The following is an 18,662-nucleotide window of genomic DNA, read 5'->3' as shown; positions in this document are numbered from 1 at the left end:
GCCGTCTGATGGAAAAACAACAGATATGATATTCTGATGAGAGTATCAAAATATCCCTAGACTTTTGTGTCTGCTCGAGGAACGTTAGAGTGCATATCGACTACCACTGCATATATTACGCATCCGTGTCCTGGTCTACCTAGCATGTTACTGGGAAAGATTCAGGGAGAGAAAATGGTTGTATAAGATAATATTTGTACACAATTCCTCCCGTTTTAGCTCATTAGCAGAAATAGATATGAAGGTCGATTTCAGTAAAGTGTTATCATGATATGGATATGTATGAGTATTAGTGCTCATGATACGAGACGTTCACACTGGCTCTGAACTTTTATGTGCGCTTGGAATGTGAGTGTGTGTGTGTGTGTGTGTGTGTGTGTGTGTGTGTGTGTGCGTGTGTAGGAGACTAGGTACACACACTCATTGAACACGTGCTGGCAGAAGGAGACGAGAACGTTTAAATTTGTAACAGCAGTGTGTTGCAGCCGCTTACTACTTCCTGATAAATGTTTTTTAAGTGACACTTAGCAAGTTATACTCACCTGCCTGGCCCTCTTCTTATTTCTTTATTCGTGTCCTTGTCTTTGCGTCTGTCTCTCTCTCTCTCTCTCTCTCTCTCTCTCTCTCTCTCTCTCTCTCTCTCTCTCTCTCTCTCTCTCTCTCTCTCTCTCTCTCTAGTTCTTATCTATAGCCGGTTAGATTCAGTCTTTTTATCACCTCGGTTTGCCTTCTTCCCTTCTTCCCCTCATCATATACACACACACACACACACACACACACACACACACACACACACACACACACACACACACACACACACACACACCGTTCTTCCTTCTTTCGTTGCCTCCATCTCTCCTTCCCTCCTTTCCTCTCTCCCTCTCTCCCTCCCTCTCTCCCTCCGCTCATGAATAATCTCCCTTGACTCTCTTCCAACCTCGCCTGCATCTCCGTAGGGCCAGGAATACACCCATCTTTTTGTCAGCCTCACGAGATGGCGGCGCCGGACCTGATGCTTGAACAAGGAAAGTGCGGGTGTTGCAACGTGGGTGTCGCAGCGTGTTCGGAACGAGGTATTAGAAATGCGTACGTTTGACTTGCGTGTTAGAAAATGGAAACTTTTAATGAATTACACGTAGAGGGAAGTGACTTATTGTTGGTTTGTAAGTGTGTTTTTGAGCTTTTTAATGGTTGATATTGTGTAAGTACGTCTCATTATTCTTTTCATTCGTAGGATTAGCGAAAAATTATACATATCTTGCTTTACTTGGGACTCACAATATCTGCTTCTGCATTATCCAGGATGTGAAGCTGCAGCGATCAGCTCGTGCGTATATGTCAGGCTTGAGGTGACAGAAATGAAACGCTAAAAGAGTAGAATCGTCCATCAGCCGAGCCCTGCACACACCTCTTGTCTCCCCTCCCCTCGTGCGCGACAAGGCACAGTTCCTGTAGTCAGTAATATACACAGCACGGAGATATCGTACTTCTTCAAACTTGCCTCCATATAAGTATATCAGCAGTATAATTTAAGCTTTGTCAACATATATAAAGTTACATAAGTTTCATCATCATCATATTTTAACGGTCTTCTTCTTCTTCTTCTTCTTCTTCTTCTTCTTCTTCTTCTTCTTCTTCTTCTTTTTTCTTGTTCTTGTTCTTGTTCTTGTTCTTGTTCTTTTTCTTTTTCTTCTTCTTCTTCTTCTTCTTCATCATCATAGTTTCCGTCTTATTCCTCCTCCTTCTTTCTCCTCCTCTTTCTCTTATTGCTACAGGTATTACTTTTTAGAGTCTTTGATCACCACAGAATCTCTCTCTCTCTCTCTCTCTCTCTCTCTCTCTCTCTCTCTCTCTCTCTCTCTCTCTCTCTCTCTCTCTCTCTCTCTCTCTCTCTCTCTCTCTCTCTCTCTCTCTCTCTCTCTCTCTCTCTCTCTCTCTCTCTCTCTCTCTCTCTCTCTCTCTCTCTCATCTTTTCTCTCACTCTCTCTTTCCACTTTTCTTTACTTTCCACCTCTTTCTTTTCCCTCATTCCATTCCTTTTCGCTTCTTTACTCACCGCCAATCTCTTTCATACCCTCCCATCCTCCTCCACTTAATTTCATCTTTCTCATTCCTGTGTTCATGTTATTCCATCTCCTCTTCCCTCAGTTGATTTACCTCCTCTTCCTCCTCCTCCTCCTCCTCATGCTCCTTCCTCCTTCCTTCTTCCTCCTCTCTTCCATCTCCTTCGCTATCCTTCTCTCCCCTCTGGTCCTTCCTCTTCTTTTTGCTCCATTCCTTCGTCATTACTTTTCTATTTCTTGACAGTATTTGATCTTTACTTTTCGTCTTCTCAACACCCCTTTCCGTCCTGCTCTCGCCGTGCAGCTTTAGTTTCATATCTTTGTCCTTCCCTTCCTTCATTTCTCTCTCTCTCTCTCTCTCTCTCTCTCTCTCTCTCTCTCTCTCTCTCTCTCTCTCTCTCTCTCTCTCTCTCTCACATACAACAGGTCCTCCCTATCCTTCCCTTCCTGTCCTTACCCCCGTCCTTCCTTCCTCCCCCCTCCTCCTGCTTCGTCATCCTGCCCCGCCTTTCACCATCCTTCTGTAGACTCAGCCGTGTTTACGAGGCCGTGTAAATTTGAAAATAATTGGGGGAAATGAGCAACAAACGTCATCATTTACGTTATAAGATGACGGAGGGAATCACTGTCCCGTCAGGAGGCGGTAGGTTAAAAAAGCGTTTCTCTATTTACATAATTATGGAAAAATGATATGCAAATTTTTACGGTGACTTTAGTGACGGAGGGACATGCTTCACCCTTTCACCCCCACCCATGCCACTCTTCCTCCTTCCTCCTGCTCTCCTCCCTTTCCTCCTGAACTGCAAGGGTGTGCGTGGGGTCAGGGGGTGAGAAGGTCGTCGTGGTGTGTCAAGGTGAGGGCAAGTACCTCCTCCGGGTCTGTTTATCGTTCGCACGAAAGTAATCGTCATGTGGAAGTCATTTTCACCTGATTTGTATGTATGTTTATGTCGTTGATTTACATATGTGAATGCCCCTTCCCCTCCTTTCCATCTTTTTTTTTTTCCTACTTCTTTTAATTTCGAAGAAAGATTTGACGACATGCATCATATCTCCTTGATTAGCTTCCGTTTTTTGTCCGTCGATAAGTTTTGCGTGTTTTTTTTTTTTTTTTTTGTCGAATAACTTAAACAGAGGATACTTTATGGGGCTTCTTGCAATTTATATTAACACAGCAATTTTCTTAAGTGATGTCTCAGTCTCCTAACGCACCTTTGTTCTTCGTACCACGTCCACTTCCTCTCCACACTGCATCCACGCACTTCACACTCCATCCACCGTCTCACCCCGTATTCATAGTTCCTCCACCCACACATGAACACCACTTTCCCTCCAGAACATCCCTACGCCGTGTCTTCCTTGTCGCATTACTATAATCAACTATGGCGTACCACTTCATTCCTCACACCTAAGGAAAAAACACTTCAAGCTGTCTTCATTTTGCAGCATAACTCCCTCCTCCCTTAGCTCACAGTCCTCCTCCCCACCCTCCTCTTCCTTTTCCTCTTGTTTCTCCTCCTCACCTCCACTACCAACTCTACTTCCTTCTCCTCCTTCTGCTGCTCCCTTTCCTCCTCCTCCCCTCGTCCTCCACTGTGTCTCTCCCTCTGTGCTATACCTCTCTTCTTATCTCTTACCTCCCCCTCCCCATCCGCTCATTCTTCTCCTCCCCCACCTCCTCTCCCCACTCCTCCACCTACCACCTTGCTCCCTTGGCCCCAGACAGTTAAGTTATGGCGACAAGCTTAACTGCGTTGTTACTAATCCAAGAGGCGGCAGTATAGGCGGTCAGAGCCTTCTCGCTGCTGCATGGGCTTGGCTTGGAGGCTCCCATCCAAACCTTCGCGTCCTCCCGCCCGCACACGCCCCGTGGTGGTAGTGAGTGGTCGTTGTAATGGGTGAGGCGAGGGTAATAGGCGTAGGGGGTTTAGTTAAGGGGAGGGTTTGCGGTTGATTAAGGGTGGTAATGGGGAGGGGAGGGGGAGAATGGTAATCGTGCAGTGTTGTGTTGGTTAGTGTGATAGTGAGCGGGAGGGAGGTAAGGGGGGAGATAATTGGGAATGACTGTTTAGAGGTATTACGGGCGGCGGGGAGGGATGCTGCTGCTGTGACGATGGTTGATTAGAGGGTCATCGGTGTGTGTGTGTGTGTGTGTGTGTGTGTGTGTGTGTGTGTGTGTGTGTGTGTGTGTGTGTGTGTGTGTGTGTGTGTGTGTGTGTGTGTGTGTGTGTGTGTGTGTGTGTGTTCTCTCATTCGGTATGACGTTCCTGAGGTGATAATAGCATGTCGACTCTCTACTGATGGTCAGGTATCGCCGAGTTTCTGGTTTACGAGAAATTAAGGAGATGGGAGACAAGGGATATCGCCGTCCGTAAGAGGTGATGCTGACAGAGAACGCAATAAAAGGGAAAATTGTTATGAAATTAAGGGTAAAACAGGACATAACCAAGGAGAGAGGGAAGTAATCGGAGCAGAGGAAAAGGAGAGGAAGAACATACTGGGAGAAGGATGGTTTAGGAGATTCATCTTCAGAACAATGAGAGCGTTGAGTTAAAGGAGATGAGGGAGTGACGACTACCCGAAGGAACAAAGACCGATTTTATGTTCATTTTAAAAGCTGAGAAACAAACGCGAAGGACACTGACAGAGGAGCGACCACCAGGACTCCGTGTACTGAAGATAAAAGGCCTGTGATGGATGGCAGAGTGTTGCAAATATTGGCGCTGCAACACGGCTTCATTGAATTGAGGATGTAGTCATGGAGGAGTCAGCCCAAGAGCTTCCTGCGTGTATCCTGCGAGGGAAGTGCTCTCTCGACAGACTGATAATATAATAGTTTAGCGTTGGGGGATTGTCCTGAACATTAGTGAAGACGACGATGATGATGATGGTCAAGTTGATGGTAATAATAATAATAATAATAATAATAATAATAATAATAATAATAATAATAGTAATAATAATAACAATAATAATAAAGAGTAATAACGACAACTACAGGAACAACACAGTAAAAGAAGTATAACATATATTAATTTTGTGATAAATAATAGTAATAACATGCACGTGTGTGTGTGTGTGTGTCTGTGAGAGAGAGAGAGAGAGAGAGAGAGAGAGAGAGAGAGAGAGAGAGAGAGAGAATGTGTATGTGAGTGAGTGACTGCTTACGTGGGCGTGTGTGCGTGTTGGTGTGCGTGAGCGAGGTTGCATGGCTAGGCGGTGGATAGATGGTGGTTAGTTAGATGGTTTCGTATCCTGTCCGTTAGTTGACTGCTCGGTTGATTGGCTATCTGTCTGGATAAGTAGATAAATGGATGGCTGGTTGACTAGCTAGCTAGTATTTGGTTGGCTGGTTCGCTGCTCTAGTTGGAAGTTTTCTGACTATCTGACTAGGTAGCTGGCCGGCTTGGGTTGGCTAGATAGCTGGCTGGCAAGTTGGTTGGTTGTGTGGCTGACTGACTGGGTAGCTGGCTGGCTGCCTGCCTATCTCCTTGGCTCTGTCTCTGTTTGCCTACTTGCCTACCTGTTAGCCCACCTGCTCTGTCTGTGAGAGGCAAGGAGTGGGAAGGTGTGTTGTGGGTGGCCGCAGAATCTGAACTCTTGATTCGAACATAGTTTGCATCGTCAATGGGAATGAGCCATCGGTCTGGCTATTCTGCAATTCGGAAAGTATTATTTTTTTTTTTGTATGGGAAAGGCATACCTGATCAAACTAGGCTGGGCTGAAGAGGCAACTAATGGGGGTAATAGAAAACAATGGGGTGGTCCTTCTTGTAGACATATGCCTACCATTATTTTACATCACAATGATAAGAATAAAACCTTAAGGAGGAGAAGACTTTCACCAGTACAAAGACTTAGCAGTGGGTGGAGTACTGATACAAGGTTTATTGTATATGTGTGTGTGTGTGTGTGTGTGTGTGTGTGTGTGTGTGTGTGTGTGTGTGTGTGTGTGTGTGTGTGTGTTTGGTGGAAGAGGGATGAAGCGTGGGTGTTTCTTAGAGCCCTCAGAAGGCATTAACTTGGGAGTCGGTGACGGCTCGTACACCACCTGCGCGGCGTGTTTATGAGGGAGGAAGGGTCGCGCCGCCACGCTGTGCAAAGAAAGTCTGGTGCGTGCCGTGTGATCAGTGCTTCCCGTGTCCCTGGTTGCTTAAGAGTCGAGAAAATGGTACACAAAAGTTCCTTCGTATATTGGCAAGAGACTAAGGTGGGTGAGGTGATGCTTGCTCTGCGGCGAGAACACACAAGTATACGAAAATTTATCCCTAACATACATTTCGCTGTTAAGTTTAGGCACACATCTTAGTAGGTGTAAATTTTCATATGCTCGCTTATGCGTACGTGTTACTAGATATATACACTTAGGCGCGCTCATATGTTCATATATGCAAACACGCACCTACAGTGAATTCAGATGCACACATGATTACGTGCATATAAGTTTTCTGCTCACTCACATTTCTTCTCGCGGGAACTACATCCACACTCACACTCACACTTATACAGAGACTGGAGGTGCCCACAGGCCTTAAAAAAAAAAAGACCAAGAGAGACCACCTTGCGCACCACTACACACCCATGCATGCGCCTTCTTAACACACGAAGAAAATATCCAATAAAATAATAGCTTGTCCCCGAGGGCTATAATTACACAAACGAATTTCAGCATCTGGAGTAATATCTGGTGAGGTCATAACTCTGCTCTATCCGACACGATAAAACCCACACCGAGTCCCGCGGCGGCCCCGACCACAGCCACCACACGCACGCATCCAGAACACGCACCCACAGACAAAACTCTCGCACAGACACGCACGCATTTCCACCACCGCCACCGCCACCACCACCGCCACACAGACACATTCACACCACGCACGTATGGACAGGATTCACGTATAAACGAACAAACTCGCATGCAGTGTACAGACAAAACTCAGGCAGACAAAATTTTCGCAGAAATATAATATCAGCACTGTAACCTTGCCTGCATAGATAACACACACACACACACACACACACACACACACACACACACACACACACACACACACACACTCTCTCTCTCTCTCTCTCTCTCTCTCTCTCTCTCTCTCTCTCTCGTCTGATTCTTCGCAAGACCCCCAAATGTATATTCCCATCAACATGTTTGAGTTATACGTTATTTCTTTGTGGCTGTAATTTCCCTTTGAGCAGATATGTTGTGGTTCTTGTTTGGTTATTGTTTAGCATTGGTTTCTAACTATTCATGGGTTTATTTATTTATTTTTTTCTAGTTCATTCAGAAATATCTCACCACGACATTACCATTTTTCTCTTTATTTTATTTTAACTGTACTAATTTTGGGTCTTGTAGGGAGGAAAGGAAGGGCGAATGCAGAAATAAGTGTCTGTAGAAAGGGAAGGGTCGTGTTGGAAAATAAATATAAAGGAAAAGAAAGGGAATTAAAACATCAACTAAACAATGAACTTTTTAAGTGAAGCATATCGGAACAATACCAACCGGATATTGAAAACATTTCCTTACCTGAAAAAAAGGAAAAAAAACAGAAACACGATGAAACTGCGAGTGAGTTGTGGACAAATACGCAAAAACACAAACAAAATAATGTCGATAATGCAATAAGTTTACGTAAAAAGAGTCACTGTTGGGAGAGTGGTGGGTGCGCGGTGGCTGTGAGATGGTGGTGGCGAGGCGGTTGTCGTCGGGAATCGAGTTTCCCCAAAGGTGAACACAACGGACCAAAAGACTTCGTACAGGACACACTACTGAGGGCCTAGTGCTTTTGGGTGCTCTTCGCTGCCCTTTGGAAGTGAGCGTAGCAACCAGTTGATCCTCTGCTCTCTTTCCTCTCTTTACTCTCTCTCTCTCTCTCTCTCTCTCTCTCTCTCTCTCTCTCTCTCTCTCTCTCTCTCTCTCTACTCTCCTAAACGCGGCAGCCAATCGATCCCTCTTTGCTGAGCCCAGAGGCGTTCTGCTCTCTCTCTCTCTCTCTCTCTCTCTCTCTCTCTCTCTCTCTCTCTCTCTCTCTCTCTCTCTGTGTGTGTGTGTGTGTGTGTGTGTGTGTGTGTGTGTGTGTGTGTGTGTGTGTGTGTGTGTGTGTGTGTGTGTGTGTGTGTGTGTGTGTGTGTGTGTGTGTGTGTGTGTGTGTGTGTGTGTGTGTGTGTGTGTGTGTGTGTGTGTGTGTGTGTGCGGGCGCTCGCGCGTGGCTGGCTGGCTAGCAGGCTCACTGCTGGTCGTCTGTGTCTGTGTCTGTGCGTGTGTGTCTGTTTATCTGTGTGTGACTTTCTGACTGTCTGTATCTCCGTTTGTTCATTTGTCTGTTGTAATCTCTCTCTCTCTCTCTCTCTCTCTCTCTCTCTCTCTCTCTCTCTCTCTCTCTCTCTCTCTCTCTCTCTCTCTCTCTCTCTCTCTCTCTCTCTCTCTCTCTCTCTCTCTCTCTCTCTCTCTCTCTCTCTCACACACACACACACACACACACACACACACACACACTCACACACTCACACACACATGGGATGGGAAGAAAACTATATAGTGGGTGATAGATAGGGAATGTTGGTAAAGAGAGAACCACGTGGAAGAGTAATATGATAAAAATTAAATATATTTACAGTCAAACGATATTCTTAATCAAATGTATGAATATTTAATTATTTATACATAAGAGAAAGATAGAAAAAAAATCCTAGGTGCTTTAGTTTTAATCATATGTTGTTTTCTGTGCAGATGTAAGTGACAACATTACTTGTACATCTTCTATACTTAGAAAGTAACTGAATATTACCATAATGATTAAGTAAATCATATTTACCGTCACCATGTACAGTACATAATCATTACTAGATAATAGTAACACATAATAAAATTGTATTAAAAGACGTAATGCATATATAATTTTTGTTCTTTGTTTGAAAGCTGCCCAGGTTTATAGCAGCTGTCTTTTCACATCGCGTCTTTTCTATGGTGTAGATATAGTGGATATGTGACTCATCCCAGTGTGACTGAACTGGCTGCCTTAATTTCCGTGCGCTGTGAGAGGTGGGTTAGGGTGGGCCAGCAAGCCGGGGTCTGGCCCGCGGCCCCTCGCGGCCTGCCTGCCGGAGACACGTCCACACGGCCGCCTAACTAATGAGTTGGTCAGTGAGAGGACTGCTACCGATCCCTCACCTTCATGCCCAGATAAAGGGGGTTGTGCGCCAATACTTTTTGGATCAGTAAATAATGAATGCGTTATGTACCCGATATGGGAAGTATGTAGCCCTGTCAGTGATGGACGGCCACTCTTAGCCACCATACGCATAAATAGGAATAGATAGATACCTTAAATGTTTTATATGTTTCTTTTATACAAATTATATATATATATATATATATATATATATATATATATATATATATATATATATATATATATATATATATATATATATACACACACACACACACACACACACACACACACACAGAAGTATAATGGCTAGGCAACTCAAAAGGACCTCCACAACACTATTGCTCACTCGTCGCTCGGTGGGAGGCATGCTTCATTTTGTTACCCTCCTCGGGTGTTACTCACTCAATAAATACCTATTTTTACAGCATAAATCGCAATTCATTCGTTGAAAACTTTCCTCCGATCACTAACTGCATACACTTGGCAGTATTTGTGAGCCCTCTGTAGTGATAAAGAAAACGGGATGGCATTACAACAACACATACTGAATCCAAGCTCGCGTCATCTACCCGCCGTCGCCGCCTCTCCCGTGCTGCCATAGGGTGAGGCGTCTCGTGTTATTTATAAACGAGATCTCTGTGCCGGTACTTGGGATGGCCGGTTGAAAGCACAGCGGAACACACGCCGACATTACTCTCGCCCGAAACAATGGACAGGAAGGCATCTTATCCCATTGTTGTAGAGTTTAATTTAATAACTTGTCCCGTGACGGCGGTTATAAATCTTTCCGCTCTGCGAGAGAGATAGAGAGAGACTTCACAAAACACAACCTTAATGAATCAGCGTGAGCGATGGCTGCTGGGGAGTAAGGTGCCTTACGGGGATGGTAGCGTTACTGTCACTCCGGAGACGAGACATTTCCGTGCTTACTTCATATACGGCAGCGAGATGGAATAATAGTCTTGACGTGACCGACTAGACACCATAAAGGTGGGTGAGCGGAACCACACACACCCGGCCTATGGTCCCGGGGATTGGTTGGTGTAATTTAAAGGGGAGGGGCTTGAAGGTCCTGTCAGGAAGTGTGGATGGCTCCTGACCAATCACCGCTGTTTATTCTCCGCCTGGAGGGAATCCAAACTGCCATCTTTTCTGACCTCTTTATTGGAGAAAATGGGAGATGCCTGGGAAATGGTAGGCCTAAGTCAGTATTGACCATTTTCCTTGAGCGGGAAGTCGCTAAGTTATGGAGGCCGGGTAATGGCGGGCTGATGACTGCTTGGTGTTAGTGTTTGTGCTAGGAATGTGTGTGTGTGTGTGTGTGTGTGTGTGTGTGTGTGTGTGTGTGTGTGTGTGTGTAGGCTGAGGTCGGCAGGACAGCTGTGTGGCCCGAGGAATGTTCCCACGCGGCCTCGAGTGTCGCGTTGGTGGTGAAATATTGCAAGTGGTGTTGTGTAGCGTGTTACTCCTTCTCTGCCTCCATTTGTTGTGTTATGATATGGATGCATATTGATGTGGTGCATCTTGCATGCTGGTACGCCCATAGCTTATAGATTGAATAATGTAGTAATATCGATTTTATTTTTTCTGTTCACGTAAAATTCAATAGAAAATACATTGACCTTTATTTTCTTATTTTTATTTGTTTTTTCCTAGTGCTCGCAGTAACAATTAATTGTATTTTTAATTCCATAGCAATGTGTTTTTTGCCTAGAGTTTGTATTTTATATTGGGAAAATATATAAAATGAGGAGGTTTATCCTTAAATATATACGTTTTGATATAATATTGATTTCAGATAAAGAACTCCCGAGATTTGATTGCAGATTGTATTGCAGCTGAATCTTCTTCACACAGCACTTTGTTTTTTATTCTCCCACCAAATCTTCACAGTATATCTTTTCTCCTAACATTCCAGATAATATCCAGGCAGGGCAGGAGAGCGGCCTCTCACTCACCTGTTCATATTTCTTGTGCATGACGTATTTATGTAATGTGTACCACTAAAGGTCACCGGGTCACCACCAACACACCCTTATTGAAGTGTCTTAATGTGCTTATCTTAGGGAGGGAGCGTCTGTGGCGTGCTTTCGAACCATTCTTGTTGTTTGCTCTTAGCTTTTAGAGATAAGTTAATCCTTTTAAGCATACTTATTTCATACGAGCTTTTTGTAGATATATTTCCTCGTTGAAGGTAAAGTGGGAGAAGTATTCTTAACCCTTACTTCACCTTCGTTTCCACTGGTGTAGTCGTTTATTGTATTGATTATGTTTAAGTGTGCGCTACTTCCATTACTCCTAATTTGATAATCCATTGCCTCGTATATCTTTCTTCGCTATTTCTCTTTTCTCCGGGTTATCTCGTGATCACTATAATATTTGTTACACACTCAAGAGAGAAATATGACTTAACAGTAAATAGATTGGGTAGCATCTAATATTTTTCAGAAATTTCACGTCTTGAGTCTTTACTTTTTTGCGGATAGAATAGAAAGAGAAGAAAGAAAACGGGAACATTGAAGTGGTGGGACAGAAAGAGGAGGAGGAGGAGGACGAGGAGGAGGAGGAGGAGGAGGAGGAGGAGGAGGAGGAGGAGGAGGAGGAGGAGGAGGAGGAGAAGGAAGAGTAGAGCGATAAGAGGCGGAAGAGAAGAAAAGGGAAAGGAGAACGAGGATAAGGAAAGGAAGAAGAACCACTTGAGGCTGACTGGTAATAGCCGCAGAGAGGTTGAGGTCCCGGGGCAGGCAGACTAACATGCGTTTTACGGCCCAAAAGACTGGCTTTAGCACTCACTCCATCACGAGGGGCGAGCTTTTAATTGAGTTAGAGGCTGAAGGTTAAACAAACACATACAAGGGGTGGAGGAACTCTGGAGTAGGAAGGAAGAGTAGAAGAGGAGGCGGGGAGACGAGAGAGAGAGAGAGAGAGAGAGAGAGAGAGAGAGAGAGAGAGAGAGAGAGAGAGAGAGAGAGAGAGAGAGAGAGAGAGAGCGGCAAAAGAGTCGAATGAGATCAAAACCTCCGGAGCTGATTAATCCTGCTCCTCATTTCCCCGGCGTGTCACTGCTTCACTTTCAATGTGTCTCTGGGATGTGCAAATATATGGCATTCGTATCTTCACAAGCACCTTCAGAAGCAATATACTTACAATGTGCTCTCTCTTTGCCTTTGTGTTGAGAGTGCTCGCAGGAGTTATTGTGGGCGATGATGTTGTCGTCGACAGAGGGTGTGGTGACCGCCAGTTGAGAGGGTTCATCAGCTTCCTGCGCCACATAAACAAGGAAGGTCTGGGAGGTTCTTGGCAATCGAGGGAGGGAGGGACGAGTAGATGGCACGGAGGAGGCGGTGGGCGGAGGGGTGAGGAGAAGGTAGAGAGAGGCTGATGGTGTGGAGGGGGTATAGGTGCGAGGTCTGGGTGATGGTTAAAGCCCCGGTGGGTGCCGAGGAAGCAGGAGTTGGGTACAGATTGGATAGATAAGTTTTTTAATCTTATGAAACGAGGAGTATTTCTTTATCATTGACATAATTGTGAGTTGGCCTCCTTGCCTGTCAGTCTATGTAAGGATAGTCATAAAGATCAACTATCGATATTAGATTCCATACGTTAGATAATTGAAGACTGCCTACACCACAAGGACAGAGTAAGGCTATTCCGGGAGGTGTGTCCCTTACTAAAATTCCATCCATGATCCCAAACCCTTTAGTATGGGCAGTATCAGTTTGGAAGGACGGGACCATAGAGGCTAATAAAGTTATCAGAACTCTTGCGGAATCCTTAGAGTAGAGACTCTTTGTAGAACTGATTTATTATTTCACAATTAATTCTCAACTAAATGTATAGGAGACGCCTTAAGGTAATGAAGAAAATATAGAGTTAGTGAGGTTACCAATGAATGCACTGGAAGGACTATTTCGTCTGGTCTTGTGGAGATCAGAATAGACTAACGCGGCTATTTACAAGTAGGGGAGTTAATTAAGTACGAGTCTTGTAAATTTCTTAAAGAGAGAAAGAGAGAGAGAGAGAGAGAGAGAGAGAGAGAGAGAGAGAGAGAGAGAGAGAGAGAGAGAGAGAGAGAGAGAGAGAGAGAGAGAGAGAGAGAGAGAGAGCGGGGACACAGTAGCTTAAAGATGAGGAAGACGGTACCAACTTATTTGAGGGGAAGCGGCGGTGTGGGAGGAGGGTAGCCGAGACCACGAAGGGGATCTGGTAAATGAGGAAGACATTGCAAAAGAACACACCTGAAAAGTAATTAACAACATATGAAAAGGCTAAATTATGGAACAATGAAAGGGTAATAACCTGCATACCTCTAAAAGTGATAAGGAAAACCCAGGAGGAAGTCGAGTGGCCTTTAGTTTGGACGTCCCGGCCTGTCTTTTAATGCTTGACACATTGCTAATTTATCCCCTAATAACAGGATTGGCTTGTATCAATATCCGTAGAACACAGAAAGACAAGCGAACACTCACCCACCCAGCCACCACACACACACACACACACACACACACACACACACACACACACACACACACACACGAGTGCCCAGGTGCGCGTTGTGAAGAGAGTGGGCCAGGAAGGAGGAAGGAGGAGGAGGAGGAGAAGGAGGAGGAAGATGAAGAAAAGGAAGGTTGGCATGCTCAGGTGGTGGGTGGAGTGAGTTTCGAACAGCAAGTGGGTGGATCTTTACTCCTGATATTCTCTCTCTCTCTCTCTCTCTCTCTCTCTCTCTCTCTCTCTCTCTCTCTCTCTCTCTCTAAATAATTTCACCATAATCAATTCATCTCCCTTAAATAGAGAGAGAGAGAGAGAGAGAGAGAGAGAGAGAGAGAGAGAGAGAGAGAGAGAGAGAGAGCAAATCACTCACTAGAACGGGCGTGTGTTTTAAGGGCGAGGCCACAGCTGGTGCGAGGTGCGGGCGTGCGGGTGTATGAATGGTGTGAACGACAGGGTTACCGAGTGTAGGCTGCGGGGGAGGTGTGAGGAGGGGGTGTTGGGGGCGTGTGGGTGAGGGGGGGAATTACACAGACCATAGAACACCCTTAATGACATTCTCTCTCTCTCTCTCTCTCTCTCTCTCTCTCTCGTCCTCGTTTTCATTCTTGCGCCGCTCTTTTATTATCTTGCTCTTGTTCTCTTCCTTACTTCTTCGTACTCTCTTTTCCTTTCTCCTCTTCTCTGCTCTCTTCTCTTCTCATTATCTCTCTCTCTCTCTCTCTCTCTCTCTCTCTCTCTCTCTCTCTCTCTCTCTCTCTCTCTCTCTCTCTCTCTCTCTCTCTCTCTCTCTCTCTCTCTCTCACACACACACACACACACACACACACACACACACACACACACACACACACACACACACACACACACACACACACACACACACACACACACACACACACACACAGGGAGAGGCACAGAGTGCTACACAAAGAATGTGTCCTCAGTCATTACAGTGTAATGAAATTTCATAGCACAAAGATGTACAGTAATATGGAACTAATGCTGTGGAGGACAAAAAGGACGATAGAGCGAGGGAGGAAAAAGCAGCCTTATTAGTGCGTGTAGAGATGACATGAGATGAGCCTCAGTCACCACGTGATGGAGAACCGATGCCTCTCTCCTTGTGTTAAAAGTCGCAAGAATTAAGGGTAAAAGCTGAGCCAGGAGGAGAAGAGCCAAGTAGCAACGTCAGGGTTCCAACTCAGCATCTTCTTCACTAATGCTTTGAATCGGCTGAGTCATCAATCTCTCTGTGTTCTCTTCTAAAGCTCACGCCTGTGTGAGATGTTTAGAATGTGGTTTAACTCGCTCAGAAACAAGGTCGCCCATATTGAGGCGAGGATGTCATGTTCAGGTGTCGAAAACCAAGGAAGGATGTGCTCGTTCTTTACAAGTTGTGCAGTGCTGATCGGTAAACATTTTTAAAGGTTTTCTTGTGCTCCCCATAATTTTTGACGTATATATAGGTTCTTACACCATCGTTTCATAAACCGGTCCACTTTCCTTGCATTTCCTCCAAGCAAGGTGACACTGCATTTCAGCATTGAACCTTGACCGGTAATGAATATGGTTGCGCATAATCCTAATTCATATGCGAGGATCCAGGTTCAGTAGGCGTGGCAGGGGAGAGCAGGGTAGTCCAGTAAGCCAGCGGAAACACCCTGCCAATGGAGTGAGAATAGCGAGATGCTGGGCGGCGCATTACGGTTATCCGTGGGAGTAGGTCCGATGGGGTGTGGGGCTTTGTGGGAGCAAGACTGGCGGAGAACCATAAGCCTGGTGGAGGAGATGGAACAGCAGTAGGCCTGGGGCTTGGTAGTGATGAAGAGGGATGCTGTTAAACGAGGTCTCTAAATTGAGGAAGTTTGAGCAAAGAATTATGGATATAATAACGGAGAGGAAGCCCTGGCGGTAGGCTGTGCTTACTGCATGAATATGTGTCTTATCTCCCACATTAGGCCTAACCATGGGAAAAGAAGTAGTGGTGATGTAAGCCTGCCTGTAGGCCTTGCACGCGTGACACGATGCAGCGGGACTGATATCACAGCCCCGGTAGGAGTAGGCGTGGTGGTGCAGTAGGCCTGGTGGTGTGGAATAGGCCCAGGAGTAAAGCGGGAGGGGAGTAGGCCTGGCTTGGAAGAGTGGGGCGGGGCGGTGTCATGCGGGGAGTGGTGTAGGCCGGGCGTCATGCAGCAGCAGGTGGAGGAAAAGGAGGGAGGGAGGGCCGGGGGCGCGGCCTGCCAGCGTCACGCCCCCGGGCTGCCAGGGCCCGCCCCCACGTGCGCCGGGCCTGGCTGCCGCCGTTGCGTGGCTGGGGGACCTGGGCTCACCGTCACCATTCGGCCAGTGTGCGCCAGCCAGCCAGCCACCACCGAGAATCGCGCGTGTGTGTGCGAGTCGGCCGGTCGTGACGTCACTGTTACGGAGCTAGTTCTTCCCGCGGACTCCCGTCTCAGTCACAGTCGTCCTGCGGCCGTGTGACGCAACCCATCCTCATTGGCTGCTTCTGCCTTTCCGGGCCGTCCTTCATATGTTTACACATAGCGACTGCTATGAGCAAATTTAATCCGGCACATGGTGTGGTAGCGCGGGTAAAATTTACAATTTGAAAATCGTTGTGGTGTGTTGGTGGTGATCACGTTGTGCTACTGGACCTTCAGTTGGTGCTTGGTGTTGGTGGAGTGAGTGTGTCAGTAGGTGCTTGTAGTGTGTTGCCTTCATAACCACAACCATGAACTCATACTTCGAACAGGGTGGTTTTTACGGCGGCGGCTCCGGCGGGGACCAGGCATACCGCTTTCCTTTGGGCCTCAGCGTGAGTCCTTATGGGCAGCCAGCACCACGTCAGGATGGCTACGATGCTTCAGCAGCCTCCTGCAAGTTGTATGGCACGCCCCAGGACCACATGACGCCAAATCCTTTCAAGGTGGATTGCGCCAAGGACCAGAATGGCTATGGTATCAGCAAAGACATGACGGGAGGCTGGGGCCCCACGGTGCGCCCCGCCTGCACACCCGACCCTGTGGTTGCTCGGGGGTACCCACCTGACCCCAGCACCTCACCGCGGGACCGATCCTCACACGTGGGCACCTGGAACACCTGCGGGATGACTCCCGTGACCCAGCCCCACCAGCCTCCTCAGCAGCCGCCTCAGCAGCAGACCAACAACCAGATGAACCAGCCGCCCTCCAACACAACCTTCTACCCCTGGATGGCTATAGCAGGTACGTGTCACGCGACGTCACCGGTGAGGTGTGGGAGGCGGCGGCAGTGTTGATGGCTGGGTACTGTCATCTGTGGGGCAGGTGCCAGGTGTTAATACAGCTGTTGCAGCCCGCACGGTGTCAGGCCCGCCCATGCACCTGTCTCGCCTCGCCTGTCCTCCCTCTATGCTCTGTTATCTTTTTAATTGGTATATTCTCACGACGGGGAAAAAAATCATGTAAAACTCGGTAGTATTTTAATATCTCGACCGTTGCAACATTTAACACTCGTAGTTCTCATTTACGTGAATTATCCAGCGTGTCTATCTTCAGTAACACAGTGAGATAATCAGGATGAGGCTTCCACAAGGAAAAAAAGCTAGTTAAACTTACATTTAGCTGCGGGGGTCGCGGCCTCCCCTACTGCGTTCAATCTCCCACCAAAGAGTAAGACCAAATTAGGTGTTGGGAAAGAGGAAAGCCAGCGGTAATTTACTGTCTCATTTTAGAGTGAAAAAAGTAAGGAAACAATTACTGTAGCAAAAGAAACCAGTAAGAATAATACTTATTATTTCAAACGGAAGTGAAAGAATAATTTGTTTCATGTGCCTTCACCAAAAATCAGTGTGCACGAATTTCTGCAATCCGGTCACGGAGTGCAGCACAAGTGACGTGTGAGTCGTGATAAAAGTGAAACCAAGTGGTGAAAGTCAAAGCAGAAAAAAAATCTGAAAATACAAAAAATGAGACATTTCTTTGAAAAAAAAAGTGTAGTGCCTATTTTTTGTCGGTCCAGTTTGTGATGTGTGCTTATCAACTCAAAGAAATCTCAAAGTCCACGGAAAATAAGAAAGCTTGAAGTGCTGTGCTAAACAAATGTGATCTTAACGATTGCGAGTGTGAACGTAAAAAGCAAAGTCCAAAGAACGACAAACACAGAAATAAAACGCATTCCCACAAAATGTAAATCAGTGTAGTGAGAAACATTGTGGATATGTGGAAAAAAAAAAGAGAACCAAGTAGAAAAGGAAGGAAATAAACGAGAACATTAATTTGTAGTGAATAAGTGAGAGAAACAAGTAGCACAGTGTGAGTAGTGCCTGGCCAGTGACGGGTGAAGGACTGCGGAATGACGGCACCGACTGACCACCAAAACGTGCGGCAAGTGTCTGAGTGGTGGCGATGGACATCCAGAGAGAGTGGCGGCGGCGTAGGTGCGCGCGTAAAATATGAGCCATGCGTAGGTTGCCATAAATTAAAAGGGAGAAGATGAGGGGGGTGACGCATACCTGGAGATAAATAGGAGTAAGAGAGGGAGAAAAAATAATAAATAGATATGGTCACGTCACTGTGATAGAGGCGGGGCTGTTCCTCGCCCTGAAGGAGTGAGCGCTTGGCCCGGCCTGGAAATTACAGTGATTAACCCTAAGTGAGTGTTCCTTGGCTTTAGCGGGGCGGACGTCTTTATTCTGCACCCCACCACCACCATCACCTTCTCCTTTCCTCCCTCTCTTCCTCAAACATCCCTTCCGTGATATATATTTTTTTTCCCCCTTCGTGCCATTTTTTTTCTCAACTCCACCTTTCCCACTTCGTCTCGTCACTTGCGATTACGAAGTGCCTCATCCTTTCCTCTCGACGGTCGGTATAGACGAGTGGAATGCTTCAGACGTAGCGACGAGGAATGTCTTCTTCAGATAATTGCATACAGATGTTGTAGCTCTAGG

General features: G+C 46.3%; 1 protein-coding gene across 15 annotated transcripts in view; it reads left to right on the top strand.

Annotated features, from left to right (window-relative positions):
• Window positions 1–18,662, top strand: part of LOC123499346 (homeotic protein ultrabithorax-like) — an 817,282-nt gene that overhangs the window by 335,898 nt on the left and 462,722 nt on the right. For all 15 annotated transcript variants that reach the window (XR_006672955.1, XM_045247227.1, XM_045247229.1 and 12 more), the window contains one exon: window positions 16,485–16,956. Coding sequence is in view for 14 of the 15 variants with exons in the window: in XM_045247227.1 (XP_045103162.1) it covers window positions 16,485–16,956 (472 nt within the window). In the remaining variant the exon portion in view is untranslated. The remainder of the gene's footprint in view (window positions 1–16,484; window positions 16,957–18,662) is intronic.

This window comes from Portunus trituberculatus, chromosome 49 (genome assembly GCF_017591435.1).
Source record: "Portunus trituberculatus isolate SZX2019 chromosome 49, ASM1759143v1, whole genome shotgun sequence".
Lineage (NCBI taxonomy): Eukaryota > Metazoa > Arthropoda > Malacostraca > Decapoda > Portunidae > Portunus > Portunus trituberculatus.
Note: the sequence above shows the minus strand (reverse complement) of the source record. Positions and strands in the feature narration are given on the sequence as shown.